The following is a 21,939-nucleotide window of genomic DNA, read 5'->3' on the forward strand; positions in this document are numbered from 1 at the left end:
CCCTGTCCGGCTCAGGGCCTGACCCACCTTGGGCACCCCTGCCTTTCTGGACCCCCACTGCCCAGACAAAGTGGGGCCCAAGGACCCCTGCCATTTACACTGCCAGCAGACCGGCCCATCCACGCACCTGCCCGCCCACCCACCCATCCATCCACCTGTCCACTTGTCTGCATGTCCATCCACCCACCCACCGGTTCACCTGTCCACCATGGGCAGCATGCCACCAGCACCTGCCAGCCCAGGACTCTGCCGTTCTCCCATGGAGAGCCGCCCTCTCCTCTCACCGCCCTGATGGCTGTTAGGCTTGAAGCCCAGCTCCCTTTGCCCTGTGGTCTTTTCAGAGGATGGAAACATCTCTCTGACTCCTCACCTCTACCATCTCCTGGGTTACTCTGAGGCTCAGTAAAGAAATCCAACCCGAGGGGCTTCCCTGGTGGTGCAGTGGATAAGAACTCGCCTGCCAGTGCGGGGGATACCGGTTCAATTTTCTGGTCCGGGAAGACCCCACAGGCTGCAGAGCAACCACGCCTGGGTACCACAGCTACGGAGCCCGAGTTCCGGAGCCTGCGAGTTGCAGCTCGTGAAGCCTGCGTGCTCCAGGGCCCGCAGGCCACAACAGCTGAAGCCCGTGTGCCTAGAGCCCGTGCTCCGCAACAAGAGAAGCCCCCGGAGTGAGAAGCCGGCGCACCGCATCTAGAGAGCAGCACCCCCGTCTGGAACTAGAGGAAGCCTGTGCAGCGATGAAGACCCCGCACGGCCACATATAAATAAACACAACCCGAGCTAGTGCCCGGCATCCACCAGCCCTCCCCGCGCTTCCCTCCCCTTCCTTCCTTTGGAGACCTCCCTCCCCCTCCATGAAGGGGAGCATTTTCTGAGTGTCTTCTGGACCCTGCGTGTGCACCACCCCCCTGTGGTTGCACCCTGCTCGGTTACAGCCCAGGCAAGGGGGTCTCTGTGGAGTCCACAGAAGTCTGGGGTGGGGGGGTGGTCTCTGGGGACCTTCTGAGCAAGGGGAGGTTTGCTGTTGCCCTGTTCCAGCTGCTAGAGTGGCCCCTGCCCTTGGACCCCCCTCGAGGGGACGGCCCCCGCCGCTCCCAGCCACCGCTGCCTCCGGCCGGGGTGGTCAGCCACCTTCCTCCGCCCGGACGTTCCACTTGGCCTTGTCGGTCATGAGCGTGTTGGAGCTCAGGTCCTGCAGTTTGCAGTGGGCGTTGCTGACGAGGGCAATGTTGGAGGGCTTGAGGTTCCTGCAACCGAGAGGCGCGCCCTTCCACCCGCTGCCCGGCGGGGCCACGTATGCAAACCCTCCACTCCCGCCACACCTAGGGCCCCCACCCCTTCTCCCCCCGCCTCAGTAAACGCCTTTTGGGACCACTTCTCGTAAGTGTAAGTACACTCAGTCACTTCAAATGGGGGAAATGGGGCGAGTACGAGCAGGGAAACGGGCGATCCACCCGCGGTCCCTCCACTGGCAGCCTTCTAGATCTCAGCCGAGAGCTCGTTTGGGGCCTGGCTTCCCATCCGTGACTTTAACAGGATCGCAAGCGCTCCCTGCCTGTATTGGTTCACATGGTTTTCTCTCCTTCACCCATGGGCGGGTCCTTCCAGTGGTGACTAGAGTGTGCAGCTGCACTGCCGCTGCGACTCCCAGGGTCGAAAGCTCAGCCTGGGAGGGCCCGGAGCCCACGGGTGCTGCCATCTGCTGCTTGCCTTGCTCTTTAGAACCTCCCGCCCCCTGTGTGCCTGGGGAGGGTCGCAGAGGGGGTGGCACTCCCTCTGAGTCTGGGAGGTGCTCCGGGAGGAGCAGGGCCCACCCTCGTCCGGCTGCCCCTCCCTCCCATGGGCCTGCCCCTGGTGGACGCTGCCCTGGGAGGTGCCACCCCCGGGAGGGGCCCGGCCACCCGCTCACCTGTGGATGACGTCCAAGTGGTGCAGGTAATCCAGTGCGTCCAGCACCTGGCCTAGCATGTTCTGCAGCCACTGGGGAGAAAGAGATGCCGGGATGGGGGGCCGGGAAGTGCCCGCCCTTCACAGGCAGCTCAGGGGCTGCTCAGCGCAACCCGTGAGGTCACAGCCCGTTCCCACCCTGTGGGTCGAGATGGGCCTGAAGCCAGTGGCCAGCAGCTCAGAGCCAGCGCGGGAGCTTCTGCTGAGGGCTGCCTGGGGGCTCTCAGGACAGCAAGACCTCGTCAGTTGCAAGGCCCTGGGTTCCATCCCCAAGCTCTTGTCCCTGGGTTCCAGCTCTACCTGCACCCCACCCCTCAAGGGTACCAGAGATGCTGAGTGTTCAGCTCTCACTTGGGACTTCCATGTCCAGGTCATTAGTGTGCAAAGAGCCCTGAGAACATTCTGGAAGCAGTTTGTGTCAGCAACAAGATCCATGTGGTTTCTAGGGCAGTGGTTTTCACACCGTGTTCTTGAGATCCTGGACCCCACCCAGGGTGCCCGAGAGGGGCTGAGGGGCAGGACCTCGGACTTCCTGACCCCAGGCCCCTGAGTAGAGTGCCTCTGATCTCCTTACTGGGGTTCTGAGAACATCCTGTGCTTGACAGGGTTCTACAAACACAAAGTTTGAAACCCACTCTGAGCCTGTCTTGAGGCCCACCTTGGGAGAGGAGCCGGGTGCCCCTCGGAACACCCCACCACCACCCACCCATCACCAGCAGGGAGACGGTTCCCAGAGGCCCACAGAACAGAGGTGTGTCCAGAGCAAATGTCATGTGGTGTGGGTCACAGGCCTAAATGTGAAAGCGAGATAGATCCAGTCTGAGGAGAACGGAGCAAAATATCATCCTAATCCTGGGCCAAGAACAGCTGCCCCGAAGGCTCAGAAGGCACCAACCAGAGAAACACTGATGAACCTCAGCTCATGACAACTAAGAAAGTGAGCCGGCGGCTGCAGACTAGGAGACACTTGGGCACCGTGTCCAGGATACAGACACCATTTGTCCGTTTGTACGGATCAGTAAGACGGATGGCCCCATGTTTAAACAGGCCAGGGCCTGAACAGACACCAAAGAAGACATCCAAATGGCCACAACGTGCTCACCGTGCCCATGCTCAAAGTCAGTGAGGCTGAAACGTGATTCTTAATTGAAACTAACAAGTCTAGGATTTCCCTGGCGTCCTGTGGTTAGGACTCTGGGCACCCAATGCCGGGGGCATGGGTTTGATCCCTGGTCGGAAATGAGCTCCCATAGACCACAAGCGAGAGTTCACACGGCACAGCTAGAGATCGCGCGTGCCCCGGCGAGGACCAAAGATCCCGCGAGCCCTGGCGAGGACCGAAGATCCCGCGTGCCTCGGTGAAGACGGAAGATCCCGCGAGCCCCGGCGAGGACCGAAGATCCCGCGAGCCCCGGTGAAGACCGAATATCCCGCGTGCCCCGGCGAGGACCGAAGATCCCATGAGCCCCAGTGAAGACCGAAGATCCTGTGAGCCCCGGCGAAGACCGAAGATCCCGTGTGCCCTGGCGAAGACCAAAGATCCCACCAGCCGCTACTAAGACCCTGCGCAGCCCCGTGAAGAGACACTAAAAAGAAGAAGACTGACATGGAGCAGGGTGGGCCGGGATGCAGAGCCCGAGGGCCGCAACTTGAGGGTCAATACCAAGTTGACTAGCCATCCCGGAGACTGGGGACGCTGGCCACAGCAGCACACGCAGCCACTCTGTGACCTGGCAACTCCACGCTGAGGGACTCCCCCAGGAAATGGATATTTCGGTCCATCAGACACATGCCCTGCAGTGTTCGTGGCGGCCCTCGCTCGCAACAGCCCCAAACTAGAAGCAATGCAGGTGCTCACAGCCCCGGGACCAGGTGTGCGATGGAGATGCGGCGTGCGATGGAGATGCGGCCATCCGATGGAGCCGCGCCTGGCCGTGGACAGGCGTGCTCTCATGACACACTCAATTCAGTTCAGTCGCTCATTCGTGTCCGACTCTTTGCGACCCCATGGACTGCAGCACGCCAGGTCTCCTTGTCCATCACCAACTCCCGGAGTTTATGCAAACTCATGTCCATCGAGTTGGTGATGCCATCCAGCCATCTCATCCTCTGTCATCCCCTTTTCCTCCTGCCTCCAATCTTTCCCAGCATCAGGTCAGTTCTTTGCATCAGGCGGCCAAAGTATTGGAGCTTCAGTTTCAGCGTCAGTCCTTCCAATAGATATTCGGGACTGATTTCCTTAAGGATTGACTGGTTTGATCTCCAAGGCTCTCTCAAGAGCCTTCAGCACCACAGTTCAGAAGCATCACCTGGTGTGAGTCAGGCATGAGTCACCTGACACCCTCACAGGTGAGTGAATCTAAGCACCAGGACAAACAGGAGAGACCAGACACAGGCGAATGTCATGCTGTCCGAGCCCGTCTGTGGGAACTTCAGGGACAGGCAGAGGATCTCCGGAGGCGGCAGTCGGGCCCTGGGCACCAGCTGGGGGCGTCTGGAGGGCCAGGAGCACTCTGACCTCATGGGAGGCGGGGATGGAGTGTCCACCCATGCAAAACTCAGCCCGCTCTACACTTAAGATCTGTGCACATTACTGCTGCTACTGCTAAGTCACTTCAGTCATGTCCGACTCTGTGCGACCCCATAGACGGCAGCCCACCAGGCTCCTCCGTCCCTGGGACTCTCCAGGCAAGAACACTGGAGTGGGTTGCCATTTCCTTCTCCAAAGCATGAAAGTGAAAAGTGAAAGTGAAGTCGCCCAGTCGTGTCCGACTCCTAGCGACCCCATGGACTGCAGCCCACCAGGCTCCTCTGCCCATGGGATTTTCCAGGCAAGAGCACTGGAGTGGGTGCCATCGCCTTCTCCTGTGTACATTACGGTAGGCAAATACCTTCATTCATAAGCGTCGCAAGAAATGAGCCTGGGCTCCAGTGGTGCTTGCCCCCCGCTCTGCCGGTGCCCCTCTGCCCCCGCTGTGGGGCCTCACAAGGTCCAGGTGGGCCCCAGCCCTGGCATCCCCGACAGTCTGTCTTACCTCGGAGTCTATGGCTGTCTTTGCCCCCCGCTCTGCCGGTGCCCCTCTGCCCCCGCTGTGGGGCCTCACAAGGTCCAGGTGGGCCCCAGCCCTGGCATCCCCGGCAGTCTGTCTTACCTCAGAGTCTATGGCTGTCTTTGCCACCCTGTTCTTCTCAATGACATTCTGGAAGCTTTCCTTGTGGTACTCCATCACCAGGCAGAGGAACAGAGAGGAGATCTGCTGGGGACACCGCCCCTTAGCCGGGTCCTGCCCGGACCCCTTAGCCAGGTGCCAAGTTCAGGCCCCCGGCAGCCCAGGCCTGTGACCTCCTGGGCCATCAGCGCTCCAGGACCTTCCTCCCCCGGGCCAGCACCGGCCGTGGCTACGGCAGCACTGCCCTCGCCCCCCAGGGGGTGGACACGGCCCATCCCAGTGGCTCCCCGCTCCTGCCCCACTTGGGCTTTTCTTAAAGGTGCATGAGTCCACCACAGCACATGCAGGCCACGGCGCCTGGGGCCCTGGCACCTTCATCCCTTAGGGCTCAGCTGAGACCCACTCCTCCTTCTGAGGGGTCTAGCCTGATGGGACCCAGCAGCCCCTGGCTCAACCCCATCTGGAGTAACCAGCAGGCAGGCCTCGGGGTCCCTGGAAAGACGAGGAGTCAGATGGCCACCGGGACCCAGCGCAGGGCTTAGGGGCTGCCAGGCCCAGACTTGAGAGACACTGCGTTGTTGCCAGCTGGTTTCTCCCAGCCTTCTCCTGGAAAGTGGGATAATGAGCCCCACGCAGAGGCTGTAGGGTCCCAGGTAAGATGCTGCCTAGAAGCCCCGCATGGCCCGGAGGGTGCAGAGCCAGGGGGCGCCTCGCAGAGGTCCTGCCATTGGTGCTCACAGGGTTACAATCGGCGGGGTGGGGGGCCCTCTGTGCCCGCCGAGTCCACGGGACCGGCTCTGACCCACCTCACTGTTCCACATGATGAAGAGCTCCTGGTAGATGGAGATGTGGGCGTGCTGAAGCTTCAGCAGCGGCATCAGCTGTGGACAGGGGCAGACGAGGTGGAAGTGTGGGAAGGACTGCATCTCAGCCAGCTCCTCTGCCCAGGGCAGGGGCGGGGTCCCGGGAGGGTGGGCGGCCCGGACGTTAGGAGCAAGATGGCCCGGGGTAAGTCCTGTCTCCAGGATGTGCTGGCTGTGCTGTGTGACTGGGGACAGGCTCCTCAACCTCTCTGAGCCGCCCAGCCCCATCTGGAAAGAGCAGTACCCATGTTATCTGCCTTGTGGGGTGTCAGGAGGACCAGGTGAGCCGATGCCGGCAGAATGCCTGGCCCGCCGGAAACAAGCAGAGTCCGGGATGTCTGGAGGAGCGGGTGTGGCCGAAGGGAGGAGGGTACTACTGTGCCCTGGCCCCCTGGCCTCCTGGCTGTGGGCACTAGAGGTCCCAGGCCCCTGCCCTCAGCTCCAAGTGCTTTGAGAACGATCGCAGTGAGGCGGCAGAAGTGGCTCCCTTAGCAACTTGGAGCCAGATGGACAGCTGCTCATGATGGCGGGTTGGGTGTGAAAGGCAGTGGCCTAGCAGGATGTGGGAGGGAGTTGGGCAGGGGGGCTGTGATGCTTGGTGGGGTACGGGATGGCCCCCCACTTCTTCCTTCCGTGAATGTGGCCTGGGCCCACCACTGTGCCTCAGACACGCTGTGGATGGAATAGCTGCTGCTAAAGCTCGAAAGCTGGTGATTCCAGAAAGAAGAGAAACGGGTGGCCACTAGATGGAAGGGGAGACATTTAGCTTCATGTAAAATCCAAGAAGAGCAGAGAAAACAACTCAGAGCCTTTGCCCAGCAAACTGAAGCATACGCAGCTGTTTCTGCTCTTACTATAAACCAGGACGTTACCGTCAGTGCCGACAGGCAGATCTAAGGAATGTAAACAAATTTACGTGTTCTTTGTTAAACATTCTCTATTTTCCAAATTTTCTGTTGTAACTGATACTTTCATAATTAAAGAAAAAGATCTTTTAAAAGATGGTTATTGGTAGGACAGCCTAGGGACCCAGCCAACATTTAAAGGTAATCTTCTCTGAGAATGTATATTCTAAGTTGTCGGCACCTGGATTTAGAAATAAATGTTTGGGGCACAGACTCCCTTCATGACATGGGGGATCTGGCTCCACAGCACCGGCCAAGAGCTGGTCCTGACTCTCCAAGCCCCCAGCAGCCCCCATTCTTCACTCCACAGGCGGGTACAGAACAGGCTCTGTGCGTCCTGCATCACACCCTCTGGAGAGGTGATCCCCCAGAGAGTTACCTCCTCCAGGGCCTCATTGGCCTGATGCTCATCAATGCACTCCACCTAGAGCAGCACAAGAGAGCTCAGTCAGTCTACACGCAGTGAACACCCCTATCAAGACTGCCACCACTGCCATCACCACCACCAGCATCAAAATCCCAGTCACTACCATCGTCACTGCCACCACCACCAGCATCATTCACCAGGGGTGCCAAGCTCCTGTCATTTGTAACCCACCACACAGCACCAGATGGGCCTGGAGAGGTTCTAAGGGATGGATCCAGAAATACTTTAAGCAGTGAGATCATCTTTGCTCCTATTGCAAGGATAAGTTTAGGACAGCATAACATAAACTTCAAAGCATCATTAACCATTTTCAGACCATCTCGAAAGCCGGGAGGAAAACAGTGTGTCGCCCCTAGAGCCAAGGAGCTTGGCAAAGTGTCAGCCTTATCCTGCATTTCTCACTTGGGCCGGGAGGGCTGTCCCCAGCGCTGGACGTGGCTGCTGGGGAACGTGTGCAGAGAGAGGCAGGTGCTGGACAGAGCAGCACCAGCTTCGACTCTGCACCATCTCTGGTGGCAGCAACTGTGGGTGCACGCTGTCCCCACATCTTACCAGATCCTCACCCAGAACTTCCGCTCGTAAGATTTACCAGTGGAGAACTCCTGTAATCAGCTGACCACAGATGAAACTGCAGTTGGAGAGTGGTTCTCAGACCCGTGTGAAGACCCTGAAACAGGCGCCCTGTGCGTCCCCTTCTTCTGCTCAGGGGCTCGTGCTTAAGTCATTTTGGCCAAAAACATACTGAGAGCTTTAAAATTATCACCTCTTTTTGACCTGGAAATCCCACCTCTAGGAATTTGTCCCAAGGAGACCATGGATCCTCAAAAAAAAAAAATTAACTAAGATTGTTTATCAGGGTTGCTTATTGTTGTTTGGTCACTAAGTTGTTTGTGACCCTATAGACCCCATGGAGCCCGCCAGGCTCCTCTGTCCATGGGATTTCCCAGGAAAGAATACTGGAGTGGGTTGCCATTTCCTCCCCCAGGGGATCTTCCCAACTCAGGGATTGAACTCGAGTCTCTGTAAAGGTGGATTCTTTACCACTGAGTCACCAGGGAAGCCCCATCAGAGTTGCTTATACAGAGTGAAAAATCAAGAAAATTTTAGCGCTTGTCCTGAGTGGATAGCTGGGGGGTCAGTCCTGGAAGCCAGCCCACAAAGGAGCAGGAGGCTTGTACGCATTCCCGGCCTGCCTGCCTGCCTCAGGGGAACTGCTGCAGAGACAGGAGGCCTGGCAGAGCGGAAGGGCGTTGGCAGCAGCCCGCAGCCAAGCTCTGGCCTAGACCCTCCACTCTTCCAGACCACCTGGGCTTGGACATGCCAAGGTGCACACTACACAACCCCCTGCAGTGCGCACTCCACCCTGCCATGCCAGCCCTGGTGAGGAGGTAGGGGAAGGGCCCAGGGTTGGTGACCTGCCCTTAAACTTGTGTGACCTTGGGCAAGTCCCTGCCCCTACTCCCCAGCCAGCCTCCTTCAGTTCAGTTCAGCTCAGTCGCTCAGTCATGTCCAACTCTTTGCGACCCCATGGGCTGTAGCACGCCGGGCCTCCCTGTCCATCGCCAACTCCCGGAGCTTACTCAATGTCCATTGAGTCGGTGATGCCAACCAGCTCCTTATCCCTGGCTAAGGATAAGGGGTCATCGGTCCCACTTTGTTGAGTTGGTGGGCAGTTAAATAAGATGACGAGGATGCCTGGCACCATGCCCAAGTAAATGGGGAGTGTGGTGGTGGTTGCTGCTGGAATAAACATGAGCATTCCTTCCCCATCTAGGTGGAAGACTTCAGTCTCCAGGGAACCCCAAGGAGCCTCACACCACCCCCACGGCTCCCCCCGCAGCCCCTGGCCGCCCCTGGATTGCCTCCAGGACTGCTGGCAGACAGGAACCCGGCTGTCGTATGAGGAAGCCTTCCTCTAGGGTGGGGGAGGTCCGTGTGTGTCTGGGGCGCTGGCCCCACTGGAGTGCCTCAGGCACGGCCTCTTACCTGCTTTATCACGCGTTTTACTTTGGTTTTTGTCTCCTCTACCACGAGGTTCACCCCCAAAGCCCCAGGATTCAGCCACTCCAAAATCTGCCAGCAAAAGAGAAGCTTTCAGGAAAACGTACCCGTCTTTGCACTTCCCAAAGTGTGCCCACCTCCAGGGTCTGTTCCGGTCCTCCTAACTTTCTTCGTGGGCTGGCAAAGAAGGCAATGACCCAGAAGGCTGAGGAGGCCCGCAAAGGCAGAACCTGAGCCCGTCTCTCAGGGGCCGATTCTGGAGCTCTGTCCACCACCCCAGGCCCCTTCTCCAATCTGTGGTTAGGACCAGCCAGGCGTCCGAGAGCCGGCACCTCCCTGGGGCGGAGGGTTTCTTCACTCGCTGTAGCCCCTTAGGGTCCCAGCTTCCAGCAGCCACCTCCAAACTGGGCCACCAAACAAGAAAGTAACTGGTGCATAATTGGTGCAATCAAGCCGTGGCCCCATGTGAGCCTGGATGTGCGAAGCGCTTCACAGCCGCCCACACGCTTGGCACCGTTGCTTATGTCCTCACTTAGACGAGGAAACTGAGGCACCAGGAGCTGGGTCCTTGCCCAAGGGTGCAGCACCAGCACCTCAGAGGGCCTGGCCTGGACTGGAAGTCGGGAGTCTGACTCCAGAGATGGTGCACCGACGCACGAGGCTGGGTGGCCCGAGCACATTCCTCAGAGGATGAAGGAAAGGGCGCTGCAGGAGGCAGAGGAGTCCGTCCAGGTGGTGGGGCCCTCAGTCTGTGGACCCTCAGAGTCCAGAAAAGTTTTAGGGCTCTGTAACCCAGCACCCGCAGCCTAAAGCCTGCTGAGAGGGTGACGGGGCGGAGACCTGAGCAGCTCATGCCCCTGTAAGAAGGCTCACACTCAGGCACTCTCAGCAGGCAAATGAAACAGTAAAACGCACACGCGTCTCAGATCAAGGCTTTTTTTTCCTCTTAGAAAAGTACTTTGTTTTTAAAATTCTCTGGTCACCCAGAAACTCGTCTGCTTTACCACCGGGCTCACTCCCCACCCCCGACCACCCCCACCCCTGTTGCTCCAACACAAAAGGGGATTCTCACAAAGTGAGCAAAACCTAACTTAACGAATCAGTCAGATTAACGAATCTTTTTACAAAGACTGACTCTAACATTTAATAAAGTGGACATCTTATGCATTTGGTAAACATTCAAATGCACTCATCTCACACACTACTAAAGTAATGCTCAAAATTCTCCAAGCCAGGCATCAGCAGTATGTGAACCGTGAACTTCCAGATGTTCAAGCTGGTTTTAGAAAAGGCAGAGGAACCAAAGATCAAATTGCGAAAATCCACTGGATCATCGAAAAACCAAGAGAGTTCCAGAAAAACATCTATTTCTGCTTTATTGACTATGCCAAAGCCTTTGACTGTGTGGATCACAATAAACTGTGGAAAATTCTGAAAGAGATGGGAATATCAGACCACCTGACCTGTCTCTTGAGAAACCTATATACAGGTCAGGAAGCAACAGTTAGAACTGGACATGGAACAACAGACTGGTTCCAAATAGGAAAAGGAGTACGTCAAGGTTGTATATTGTTACCCTGCTTATTTAACTTATATGCAGAGCACATCATGAGAAACACTGGACTGGAAGAAGCACAAGCTGGAATCAAGATTGCTGGGAGAAATATCAGTAACCTCAGATATGCAGATGACACCACCCTTATGGCAGAAAGTGGAGAACTAAAGAGCCTCTTGATGAAAGTGAAAGAGGAGAGTGAAAAAGTTGGCTTAAAGCTCAACATTCAGAAAATGAAGATCATGGCATCTGGTCCTATCACTTCATGGGAAATAGATGGGGAAACAGTGGAAACAGTGGCAGACTTTATTTTTCTGGGCTCCAAAATCACTGCAGATGGTGACTGCAGCCATGAAATTAAAAGACGCTTACTCCTTGGAAGGAAAGTTATGACCAATCTAGATAGCATATTCAAAAGCAGAGACATTACTTTGCCAACAAAGGTCCGTCTAGTCAAGGCTATGGTTTTTCCAGTGGTTATGTATGGATGTGAGAGTTGGACTGTGAAGAAAGCTGAGCGCCGAAGAATTGATGCTTTTGAACTGTGGTGTTGAAGAAGACTCTTGAGGGTCCCTTGGACTGCAAGGAGATCCAACCAGTCCATTCTGAAGGAGATCAGCCCTGGGATTTCTTTGGAAGGAATGATGCTAAAGCTGAAACTCCAGTCCTTTGGCCACCAGATACAAAGAGTTGACTCATTGGAAAGGACTCTGATGCTGGGAGGGATTGGGGGCAGGAGGAGAAAGGGACAACAGAGGATGAGATGGTTGGATGGCATCACTGACTCGATGGACATGAGTCTGAGTGAACTCCGGGAGTTGGTGATGGACAGGGAGGCCTGGCGTGCTGCAATTCATGGGGTCGCAAAGAGTCGGACACAACTGAGCAACTGACTGAACTGAACTGAACTGAAACATTCAAATGGCTGTCTGAGGAGGCCTTACAAATAGCTGCGAAAAGAAGAGAAGCAAAAGGGAAAGGAGAAAAGGAAAGATACAGCCATCAGAATGCAGAGTTCCAAAGACTAGTAAGGAGGGGGAAGAAAGCCTTCCCAACTGATAAATACGAGGAAATAAAGGAAAACAATAGAATGGGAAAGACTGGAGATCTCTTCAAGAAAGTGAGAGATACTGAGGGGACATTTCATGCAAAGGTGGGCACAATATAGGACAGAAACAGTGTGGACCTAACAGAAGCAGAAGATATTAAGGAGACAAGAATACACAGAAGAACTAAAGAAAAAAGATCTTCATGACCCAGATAACCATGATGGTGCGATCACTCACCTAGAGCCAGACATCCTGGAATGCAAAGTCAAGTGGGCCTTAGGTAGCATCACTACAAACAAAGCTAGTGGAGGTGGTAGAATTCCAGCCGAGCTATTTCAAATCCTAAAACATGATGCTGTGAAAGTGCTGCACTCAATATGCCAACAAATTTGGAAAACTCAGCAGTGGCCACAGGACTGGAAAAGGTCAGTTCTCGTTCCAATCCCAAAGAAAGGTAATGCCAAAGAATGTTCAGACTACCACACAATTGCACTTATCTCACATGCTAGCAAAGTGATGTTCAAAATTCTCCAAGCTAGGCTTTGACAGTATGTGAACTGAGAACTTTCAGATGTTCAAGCTGGATTTAGAAAAGGCAGAGGAACCAGAGATCAAATTGCTAACATTCGTCGGATCACCGAAAAAGCCAGAGAATTCCAGAAAAACATATACTTCTGTTTCATTGACTACACTAAAGCCTTTAACTGTGTGGATCAAAACAAACTGAAAAATTACTCAAGAGACGGGAATACCAGACCACCTGACCTGCCTCCTGAGAAATCTGTGTGCAGGTCGAGAAGCAATGGTTAGAACCGGATTGGAACAATGAACTAGAACCAAATTGAGAAAGGAGTACGTCAAGGCTGCATATTGTCACCCTGCTTATTTAACTTCTATGCAGAGTACTTCATGTGAAATGCTGGGCTGGAAGAAGCACAAGCTGGAATCAAGTTTGCCAGGAGAAATATCAACAACCTCAGATATGCAGATGACACCACCCTTATGGCAGAAAGCAAAGAGGAACTAAAGAGCCTCTTGATGAAAGTGAAAGAGGAGAGTGAAAAAACTGGTTTAAAATTCAACATTCAGAAAACTAAGATTATGGCGTCCGTCCCATCAGTTCATGGCAAACAGATGGGGAAACAATACAAACAGTGAGAGACTTTATTTTGGGGGGCTCCAATATCACTGCAGATGGTGACTGCAGCCATGAAATTAAAAGACACTTGCTCCTTGGAAGAAAAACTATGACAAACCTAGGCAGCATATTAAAAAGCAGAGACATTACTTTGCCAACAAAGGTCCATCTAGTCAAAGTGAAAGTGGCTCAGTCATGTCTGACTCTTTGCAATCCAATGGACTATACCGTCCATGGAATTCTCCAGGCCAGAACACTGGAGTGGGGGGCCTTTCCCTTCTCCAGGCAATCTTCCCAACCCAGGGATCAAACCCAGATCTCCTGAATTCCAGGTGGATTCTTTACCAGCTGAGCCACCAGGGAAGCCCAAGAATACTGGAATGGGTAGCCTATTTCTTCTCCAGCAGATCTTCCCGACCCAGGAATCGAACTGGGGTCTCATGCCGTTGCAGGAAGATTCTTTACCAGCTGAGCTACAGGGAATCACCCATCTAGTCAAAGATATGATTTTTCCAGTAGTCATGTATGGATGTGAGAGTTGGACCATAAAGAAAGCTGAGCACGGAATTGATGCTTTTGAACTGTGGTGCTGGAGAAGACTCTTGAGAGTCCCTTGGATTGCAAGCTGATCCAACCAGTCAATCCTAAAGGAAATCAGTCCTGAATATTTATTGGAAGGACTGATGCTGAAGCTGAAGCTCGTATACTTTGGGCACCTGATGTGAAGAACTGACCTGATGCTGGGAAAGATTGAAGGCAGGAGGAGAAGGGGACGACAAGAGGATGAATTGTTTGGATGGCATCACCGACTCGATGGACATGAGTCTGAACAAGCTCCGGGAGTTGGTGATGGACAGGCAGGCCTGGCAGGCTGCAGTCCATGGGGTTGCAAAGAGTTGGACACAACTGAGCGACTGAACTGAACTGAAACATTCATTTCTCTTTATTTTCCAACTTTCCTTTTGTGAATTTTTTAGGCCCTAAACATTTTCACAAGCCCTGAAAAAGGCCCAGTCTCCCCCAGGTAGGGACTACTGATGGGGTGTCTTAGGAGCCTGAGGGCTGCAGATGTTGAATTCTGAATGTTCTAGGGTTTGCAGGAGCTGAAGCGCATGGACCTGTGGGGAAAAAAGGATGAGGTTGTTTTCTAGCATGGAAAAAGCAAGAGAGTTCCAGAAAAACATCTATTTCTGCTTTATTGACTATGCCAAAGCTTTTGACTGTGTGGATCACAATAAACTGTGGAAAATTCTGAAAGAGATGGGAATATCAGACCACCTGACCTGCCTCTTGAGAAACCTATATGCAGGTCAGGAAGCAACAGTTAGAACTGGACATGGAACAACAGACTGTTTCCAAATAGGAAAAGGAGTGTGTCAAGGCTGTATATTGTTACCCTGCTTATTTAACTTATATGCAGAGTACATCATGAGAAACGCTGGACTGGAAGAAACACAAGCTGGAATCAAGATTGCCGGGAGAAATATCAATAACCTCAGCTATGCAGATGACACCACCCTTATGGCAGAAGGTGAAGAGGAACTAAAAGGCCTCTTGATGAAAGTGAAAGTGGAGAGTGAAAAAGTTGGCTTAAAGCTCAACATTCAGAAAACGAAGATCATGGCATCCGGTCCCATCACTTCATGGGAAATAGATGGGGAAACAGTGGAAACAGTGTCAGACTTTATTTTTCTGGGCTCCAAAATCACTGCAGATGGTGATCACAGCCATGAAATTAAAAGACGCTTACTCCTTGGAAGGAAAGTTATGACCAACCTAGATAGCATATTCAAAAGCAGAGACACTACTTTGCCAACAAAAGTTCGTCTAGTCAAGGCTATGGTTTTTCCTGTGGTCATGTATGGATGTGAGAGTTGGACTGTGAAGAAGGCTGAGTGCCGAAGCATTGATGCTTTTGAACGGTGGTGTTGGAGAAGACTCTTGAGAGTCCCTTGGACTGCAAGGAGATCCAACCAAGACTGCAAGGAGATCCAACCAAGTCCATTCTGAAGATCAGCCCTGGGATTTCTTTGGAAGGAATGATGCTAAAGCTGAAACTCCAGTACTTTGGCCACCTCCTGCAAAGAGTTGACTCATTGGAAAAAGACTCTGATGCTGGGAGGGATTGGGGGCAGGAGGAGAAGGGGACGACAGAGGATGAGATGGCTGGATGGCATCACTGACTCGATGGACGTGAGTCTGGGTGAACTCTGGCAGTTGGTGATGGACACGGAGGCCTGGCGTGCTGCGATTCATGGGGTTGCAAAGAGTTAGACACGACTGAGCGACTGAACTGAACTGAATTGATATTCAGACTGGAGAGGCCTTAATTTCATCCGTCATTTTAGAGAGGGGGAAACCCAGTGTAGAGGGGCAAGGGACACCCAGGAGATCCCCTATGAGCTAGAGGCAAACACTGGCTAACATGGGCGCCTTGCCTCCCTGGGGTCAGACGTGGAAACAGGGCGGCTTTTCAGGTGTGCTGTGCTTAGTTGCTCAGTCGTGTCCAGCACTTTGCAGCCCCCGTGGACGGTAGCCCACCAGGCTCCTCTGTCCATGGGATTCTCCAGCCAAGAATACTGGAGTGGATTGCCGTGCCCTCCTCCAGGGGATCTTCCCCACCCACCGATCGAGCTGGGGTCCCTCGCATTGCGGGGCGGATTCTTGACCAGCTGAGCCACCAGGGAAGCCCTGGGGGCCACAGGGACTGTGACCGTTAAACCGGTAGGAGCTGGGGGTAATGGCCACATGGCCGGGTCCTGGGCTCGGGCCTGACCATCGGCCCCTCGTCGTCCCCGCCTATTCGCCAGGGGACCGCTCGGCACCTGGTACTTTTCCATGGGGTCTTCAGGGAAAGACTCGGCCTCCCTGTCCCTCCGCGGGGCACTGGGGTGCACCTCTGGCCCGAGCCGCAGTCGGACCCCGGACTGAGCATGCGCAGTGTGGTCCGCGTCCGGTGTGCGCCCATCCCCCACCCGGGGGGCTCCCATCAGCCCCCGGGCGCTCGTTTGCCGACCCGGGCCCTCTCTGCCTGAACCGCGCTGGCTGCTGCGTCCTTTCAGCCGGCCGGCCCTCAGGGGCGGGCCCTCGCGCGGGGAGGGCGGGGCCTGAACGCGGCGGGGAGGGCGGGGCCTGGGTGCGGTGGGCCGCGCGCGGCCCCTTTAAGGCGCGGCCGGGGCGGGCCCCGCGGCGCGGCCCCTTTAAGGCTTGGCCTACGTGGCAGCCGCTGGAGCCGCGGACGCGGAGCGAGGCCGGCCGCTGGGTACTTCCTGTGGAGGCCGCAGCGGGCGCGGGCGCCGACGGGCCGAGCGCCGAGGGAGCGAGCGAGCGAGGGAGCGAGCGAGCGAGCGAGCGAGCCGAGCCTCCCGCCGCCGCCATGGGCCAGAACGACCTGATGGGCACGGCCGAGGACTTCGCCGACCAGGTGCGGCCTGCGGGCCCGTCCGCCCGGGGCGCCCCCCCACCGGCCCTCCTGTCGGGCCCCCGGCCTGGGTGTCTCCGGGGCCCCGCCCGTGCCCCGCGGAGCCGGCCCCCGGCCCCCGGGCCGCCCCGAGGCCTGGCCGGGCTCCTCCCGATGCCCTCGCCGGGCTCGCTCCCCCTCCCCCAGCCGGGCCCTGCCTCCCGGACTCGCCGCCTGCCCGGGCCGGGGCACCCCCAAACTCGGCCTCGGGGGCCCAGCCCGCCCTTGCGCCGTCTGCGCGCCGGGGCGCCCTGGGTGTGTTCCCCGGGCCCGGGCTTCGGGCGCCCGGCTCTGTGGGCCTGTCCTCCCTTCCTGATCCGGCCCGGCTCGTTCTAGACGCCGAGGGGCGCCAGCGGCTGTCTCCCCGCCTCCCGAGAAGGGGTCTGAGGCCCCGGGGTGGGATGGGGGATGCTTGGGGAGCGTCCTCGCCTTTCTGCACCGCTGGGTGGTCTCTGCACGCTTGTCCTTCCACTGGGCACTCTTAGGGGGCGGGTCCTGAACAGGGGGGTTGGTCAGACCGAGGCCTGAGGGGTCCTCCGGGTGGAAAGGGGGGCGCCCTGGTAGGCACCCCCGCTGCAGAAAGCCACGGCACTGATTCTTTGCTCTGTCCCAGACGTCTTGGGTCACGGGGTCCCTTTGACCCTTCCCTTCCATCTTCCTTCCCTGTCTGGACTCTGCCCCGCGATGAAATGAATGGATATCTGTCTGTACATACAGCTGGGGGGAGGGGGACGCCTACCTTCCTGTTCGGGAGTCCAGGAGTGTCCAGGTGGCATTCCTAGCAACAGGGAAGCGGCCCTTGAAACAGGCCACTGAGTCACTGCTAAAGGTGTTCGGAAACTAGACGGACTGAACCAGGTCCTGCCAAGGGGACAGAGCTCTCCCGCCGTCTGCTTCGACCAAGCGTGGCCTGGAGACCATGGTGGTGATTCTTCAGACGTGTGCCTTCTGCTTCTGAAAGTGTCCCGTTATGTCTACAGACTATAGGAGGAGCTGCGGCTGGCCCAGCCACCATGCTCTCTTTGGTTTACTTAATGGGTGTGTGGCTTTGTCAGAGTTAAAAGTAGTGAGCTTTAGGTTTCTGTTTTTATGGGGGTGGTTATAATTCATCATACTCCAAGGCTGGGCTCTCTGGAAGGTGTGTGTGTGAGAGAGAGAGATTTTTAAACAATAGTTAAGTGAGCTGTTTTCTAATCAGTTATTGGTGAACAAGATTTCCTGTTGTGCCCCTGACGGATGAGATCTCTCTAGTGTGGCCTCCCCATTGGGTTCTCCCAGCCCCACTTTCCTGTGAGCTGCTTATGTTATAAAACTGTGGGGCTAAAACAGTCACCTTGAAGAAATGTTTTTCCCTCAGGTCACGATTTTGTTTACAATCTAAAAATTGTATCCCTTGCAAAAACAATTTGTATAGAAAGCGCTCAAAAACCAAGCCAGCCGACATTGTCCGCTTTCGCTGACATGATTTTAGTGACCCAGTTTTGTTTCCCCAAGTAGCCGCTATCTAAGAAGACAGCTCAATTCAGCCATGGTAGCTGTGAGAGCCTCGTACACTCTCTGCAGCCCGGAAAAACCCCAGTTTTGCAAGTGAATTTCATAACTGAATCTAGATAAAATGTCTCCACTCAAGTTGCTGCCAACTATCAAATGATAAACCCTCCTCCTGCCAAAAAAAAAAAAAAGACTATCTTTACGTAATCCTTTCTTTTTTTTTTCTCCATGCATTTTGTTTGCTTTAAATGAAAGAAGCAGAATCTTGGAACTGGAAAGGCCCTCGAGGGGCACACAGGATCAACCTGTACTGGTTTCACTGCTGAGGCTCCTGGGGCCACAGCCCCGGGCAAAGCCCACAGGCAACACGCTTCTCAGGCCTGCTGTTTTTCTGTAAGAGAGCACACTGCCTAAGATCTGGAAAAACAAGGTCACATCTACCGGGCAGGGCAGGTTCCTGCAGTCAGTTTTTGAGGGCCAGAGCCCACCTTGGTGGTGACAGCTGTCCACAGACACCTCCGTGCCCTTCCGTAGGAGGGTGGGGCAGGAGCTGCTTCTGCCACCTGGCCTGGTGTGAGAGAAAGGCATGGACAGGTGACGGGGTGCAGAGCAAAAGTGATGGCTTCCTGTGGACAGAATCTGGCCAGGCTGGGCTGGTGCTTTTGTTTTTTGACATCGATCCACATAGTGTTAATACAGCTGCCAACAGTAAAGGTGCAGAGAGTCTGGGCTTTTAAGATGAAAATGATCTCACTTGCAGGGATTGGGGAAGTGTCATGACAGTCACTGATGTGACCAATAAATATAAACATGACATGCGTGGCTTTTCCAACCTCATTTTCAGAAAACAAAAGTAAAAATGAGGGACAGAAGGTCAGCCAGAAGTCTGCAGGGTCTCAGAAGGGCCATGTTCCCCTGAGAGCTATGACGGTAATCTGGAATCTTCGATGCTCCGGCATAGGGCCAGGCCATCCGTGCACACTCTTTGTGTTGCTCGAGGGTCCCGGGAGCTTGGGCCACAGCACTTGCATCCAGATGCAGAGAGGGAGGTCTGTGTGGCCTTGCGCGGCATGTGGTGGCCCACCACGCTGAGTCGGCGAGCTGCGACCTTCCTCCGGGCCTGCAGAGACACTAGTGCGGGTGAGTGGTCTGGCGCCCTGCGGCCAGCAGGCTCAGCTGCCTCTTTGGCATCAGGCTCCTTGCCCTGGGTGGCAGGGACAGCGTCCTCCTGCTGGAGAAAGTGCTGAGAGAGCTGTCTGCGGAAGCTGGCATTCGGAAGCCATCTGAGCCTGGGTCTGAAGGGGCCAGAGACTAATGAACTCAGCAATCCAAAATGACGCCCGTCCCCTGCAGCTGGGACTCAGGGCCAGGCTGCAGGCTATGACTCCTAAGCACATTTGCCCCAGTAAATAGGAGTATTAGCACTTAATGGGCTGTGTCACCAAGGTGACAGATAAGCCGCATGAAGCCTTGCTTTCCGTGTGGCCTTTGGTATTTCCACCTGTCCCCTGGCAGGACAGAGCCAGTCCTGGGAGCTCACACCTCCAGGAGCTCCCTTTGGCCTCGGGTCAAGTGCTGGGGAGCAGGGCATGGCTCTGGTGGGACACTGAGCCGGGCCTCCGTAGCCCCCAGGTCTCGGGGCTGTGCCTTAACCCCGCGTGGAGCCACTGGTGTGGGTAGGGTTTGGGACAGCGCTGGGTGGCTTCTCTGTGTTCTCCGCCTGTTCCTTTGTCATCCCTCCCCCACAAGGGCTTCCGGCCTTACACCAAAAAGGAGCGGGGAGAGGGCAGAGAGGAGCCGGCTGACTCACTGCTGTCCTCTGCTCTGACCTCAGACAGGAGGTTCTGAGAAGGCACCCTGCCTCCCTACCTCTTGGGGAGCGGGGTGGAGGCGCGGGCGTGGGGGCAGGGGCAGCAGGGCTTATCCCGGAAGTTCATGAGCAGCCTGGCACTGCTCCTGTCTCAGTGGCACTGTGTCCCACTGGCTTCGGTAGGGAAGCCAGGCCATCTCTCCAGCCCAGGGCTGATCGACACCTCTTCCTGGACATCCAGGCGCTGCGTGGCCTTACAGAGCACTCAGGGAGACTCACTGGGGGTCTGGGGGCCCTGGTGGATGCGCCCCTGTGAGTCACCGGGCTCAGGTACCAGCCCTGACTCAGCCTGATTGGCCGGAGGTCACTGGCCACAGGCTGTAATCTTCTGGGGTGTGCAGGCTCGGAGTGGCCCTGGAGAAGGGCAGCCCCAGTTCTCAGGGTGCACGGAAGCCTGACCTGCCTCTGCCTGCAAGTTCTCATAAACCAAGAGTTGCAGCCTGCTTTCCTCAAGTCCCTTTTGTCCTGAACACCCAGAGAGAGTGGGTTTCCCTGTGTTCTGTGGGAGCTGCAGATGGCTGTGTGACGTGATGGCCGTGTCCCAGAGCCACGTCCCAGGTTGGGTACAACTGCTGCTTAAATCCCTGCTGCTCGGAAACCACAGCCCCGTGTGTGGAAACCTTAGCTCTGTAGGTGAGTCCTCAGATGGGGTCTTGCTTAGGACCCATATGTCACGCTGGACCGTAAGATTCCTGTGAAAGGCCTGCCCCCCAGAGGGTGACAGACCCTGTCCCTTGCCCTGCAGGCCCTGCCCACTCAGCATCTCCTTCCGGCCTTCCCATCGTGATCCTCTGTCTGGGCACAGCGTGCACTGCCCGTGACCACTGGGTGCGTGGGCCACAGTCAGCCCCTGCCCTCGGGGCCTATGGTGTGTGCAGGAGGCCAGCTTAGCGTGAGCACCGGCCGGGTGGCCTCTGGGGGCCTGCTTCAGGGGCTCCTCGGCCGTGCCAGGGGGACGCTGTCTGCAGCAGCACAGCGTGGGCCCAGGGACCGGGCGCCGAGAGTGTAGTGTGTGCAGGCGAGGCGCACATCGGGTCTGCTCTCACTCTGTCCCCCCGGCTGCCTTCCTCCGTGTTCAGTCCAAACAGGTGCTCACTAGAGGGTGGCTGGTCTCAGAGAGGCCCTGGATCGGCCTGACATATAAAACAGCCCCAAACCTAGCCCACGCCGTTGTTTAGCTGCTAAGTCACGTCCAGCTCTTTGCGACCCCATGGCTGTAGCCCACCGGGCTCCTCTGACCATGGGATTTCCCAGGCAAGAATACTGGGGTGGGTGGGTTGTCATTTCCTTCTCCAGGGGATCTTTCTAACCCAGGAATTGAACCCACGTCTCCTGCATTGGCAGGTGGATTCTTTATCACTGAGATGTGCTTAGTTGAGAGCACAGATACCTGAATTTTTGCAGTGTTTTCTAACTCAGAGATGTCTGTCTTGGCATGTCTGCACTCTGAGGAAGGAGTGAATTACCTGTCCAAAGAGAACTTCTCTCCGCCGCTCTCTAATCCCCATGACCCAGACACTCAAATTAAGAGCGCAGACGTGTCATGGAGGCTTTAAACACCGCCTCCGTCTTGAGGTTTAGGGGCCAGTGGAGGCGAGTCGGCCCCCGCCTGGGATTCACAGTCCACACTGCCCTCCCGGCAGGCTGTGCCAGCCTCATATGGCTTTCCCCAGGTTTCAACACTCTGCTGAGGCCTGTGTTGTTGCCAGGGCTCCTTGGCTGGTGGCTGGGCCTACCAGGCTGGGTGATTACCCCGTTGCTGGGTGTTTTGATTCAGGCCCTGAGGCAGAAACGGGAGGGTGTGTGGCCTCCGCTGTTCCCACAGCTCCTGATCTGAAGTGCTTCTACCCTACGTGGACTCCGGAGTTCATGTAGGTGTATTTGGGATCTCTTTTTTTTGTTCCTTTTAAAGACAAGGTCCATTGTCCTCTTTTTTCCTCTGCTTATTAAAGTTGGAAAGAATCTTCACGACTGTTAACCCAGTGGTCCTCACTTTGTAGGATAGTAGAGACCCCCGCCCCCACCAGAGCATTCACTCAGCTTGTCCACAGCACGTGGCC

General features: G+C 55.8%; 2 protein-coding genes across 2 annotated transcripts in view; one reads left to right on the plus strand and one right to left on the minus strand.

The window, feature by feature from the left end:
• Positions 1 to 16,436, minus strand: part of STKLD1 (serine/threonine kinase like domain containing 1) — a 24,813-nt gene extending 8,377 nt beyond the window's left edge. Inside the window, exons 1-8 of the mRNA XM_070380083.1 lie at positions 16,275 to 16,436; positions 15,884 to 15,985; positions 9,302 to 9,388; positions 7,268 to 7,312; positions 5,927 to 6,001; positions 5,103 to 5,204; positions 1,913 to 1,983; positions 1,135 to 1,250 (exon numbers count right to left, since the gene is read on the minus strand). Coding sequence (XP_070236184.1) covers positions 1,135 to 1,250; positions 1,913 to 1,983; positions 5,103 to 5,204; positions 5,927 to 6,001; positions 7,268 to 7,312; positions 9,302 to 9,388; positions 15,884 to 15,985; positions 16,275 to 16,436 — 760 coding nt within the window. The remainder of the gene's footprint in view (positions 1 to 1,134; positions 1,251 to 1,912; positions 1,984 to 5,102; positions 5,205 to 5,926; positions 6,002 to 7,267; positions 7,313 to 9,301; positions 9,389 to 15,883; positions 15,986 to 16,274) is intronic.
• SURF4 (surfeit 4) overlaps positions 16,267 to 21,939 on the plus strand; it is an 11,630-nt gene continuing 5,957 nt past the window's right edge. The window contains exon 1 of the mRNA XM_070378707.1: positions 16,267 to 16,482. Within this exon, the coding sequence (XP_070234808.1) occupies positions 16,435 to 16,482 (48 nt within the window). The 5' untranslated portion in view covers positions 16,267 to 16,434. The remainder of the gene's footprint in view (positions 16,483 to 21,939) is intronic.

Source organism: Bos mutus, chromosome 11 (genome assembly GCF_027580195.1).
Source record: "Bos mutus isolate GX-2022 chromosome 11, NWIPB_WYAK_1.1, whole genome shotgun sequence".
Taxonomy (NCBI): Eukaryota; Metazoa; Chordata; class Mammalia; order Artiodactyla; family Bovidae; genus Bos; species Bos mutus.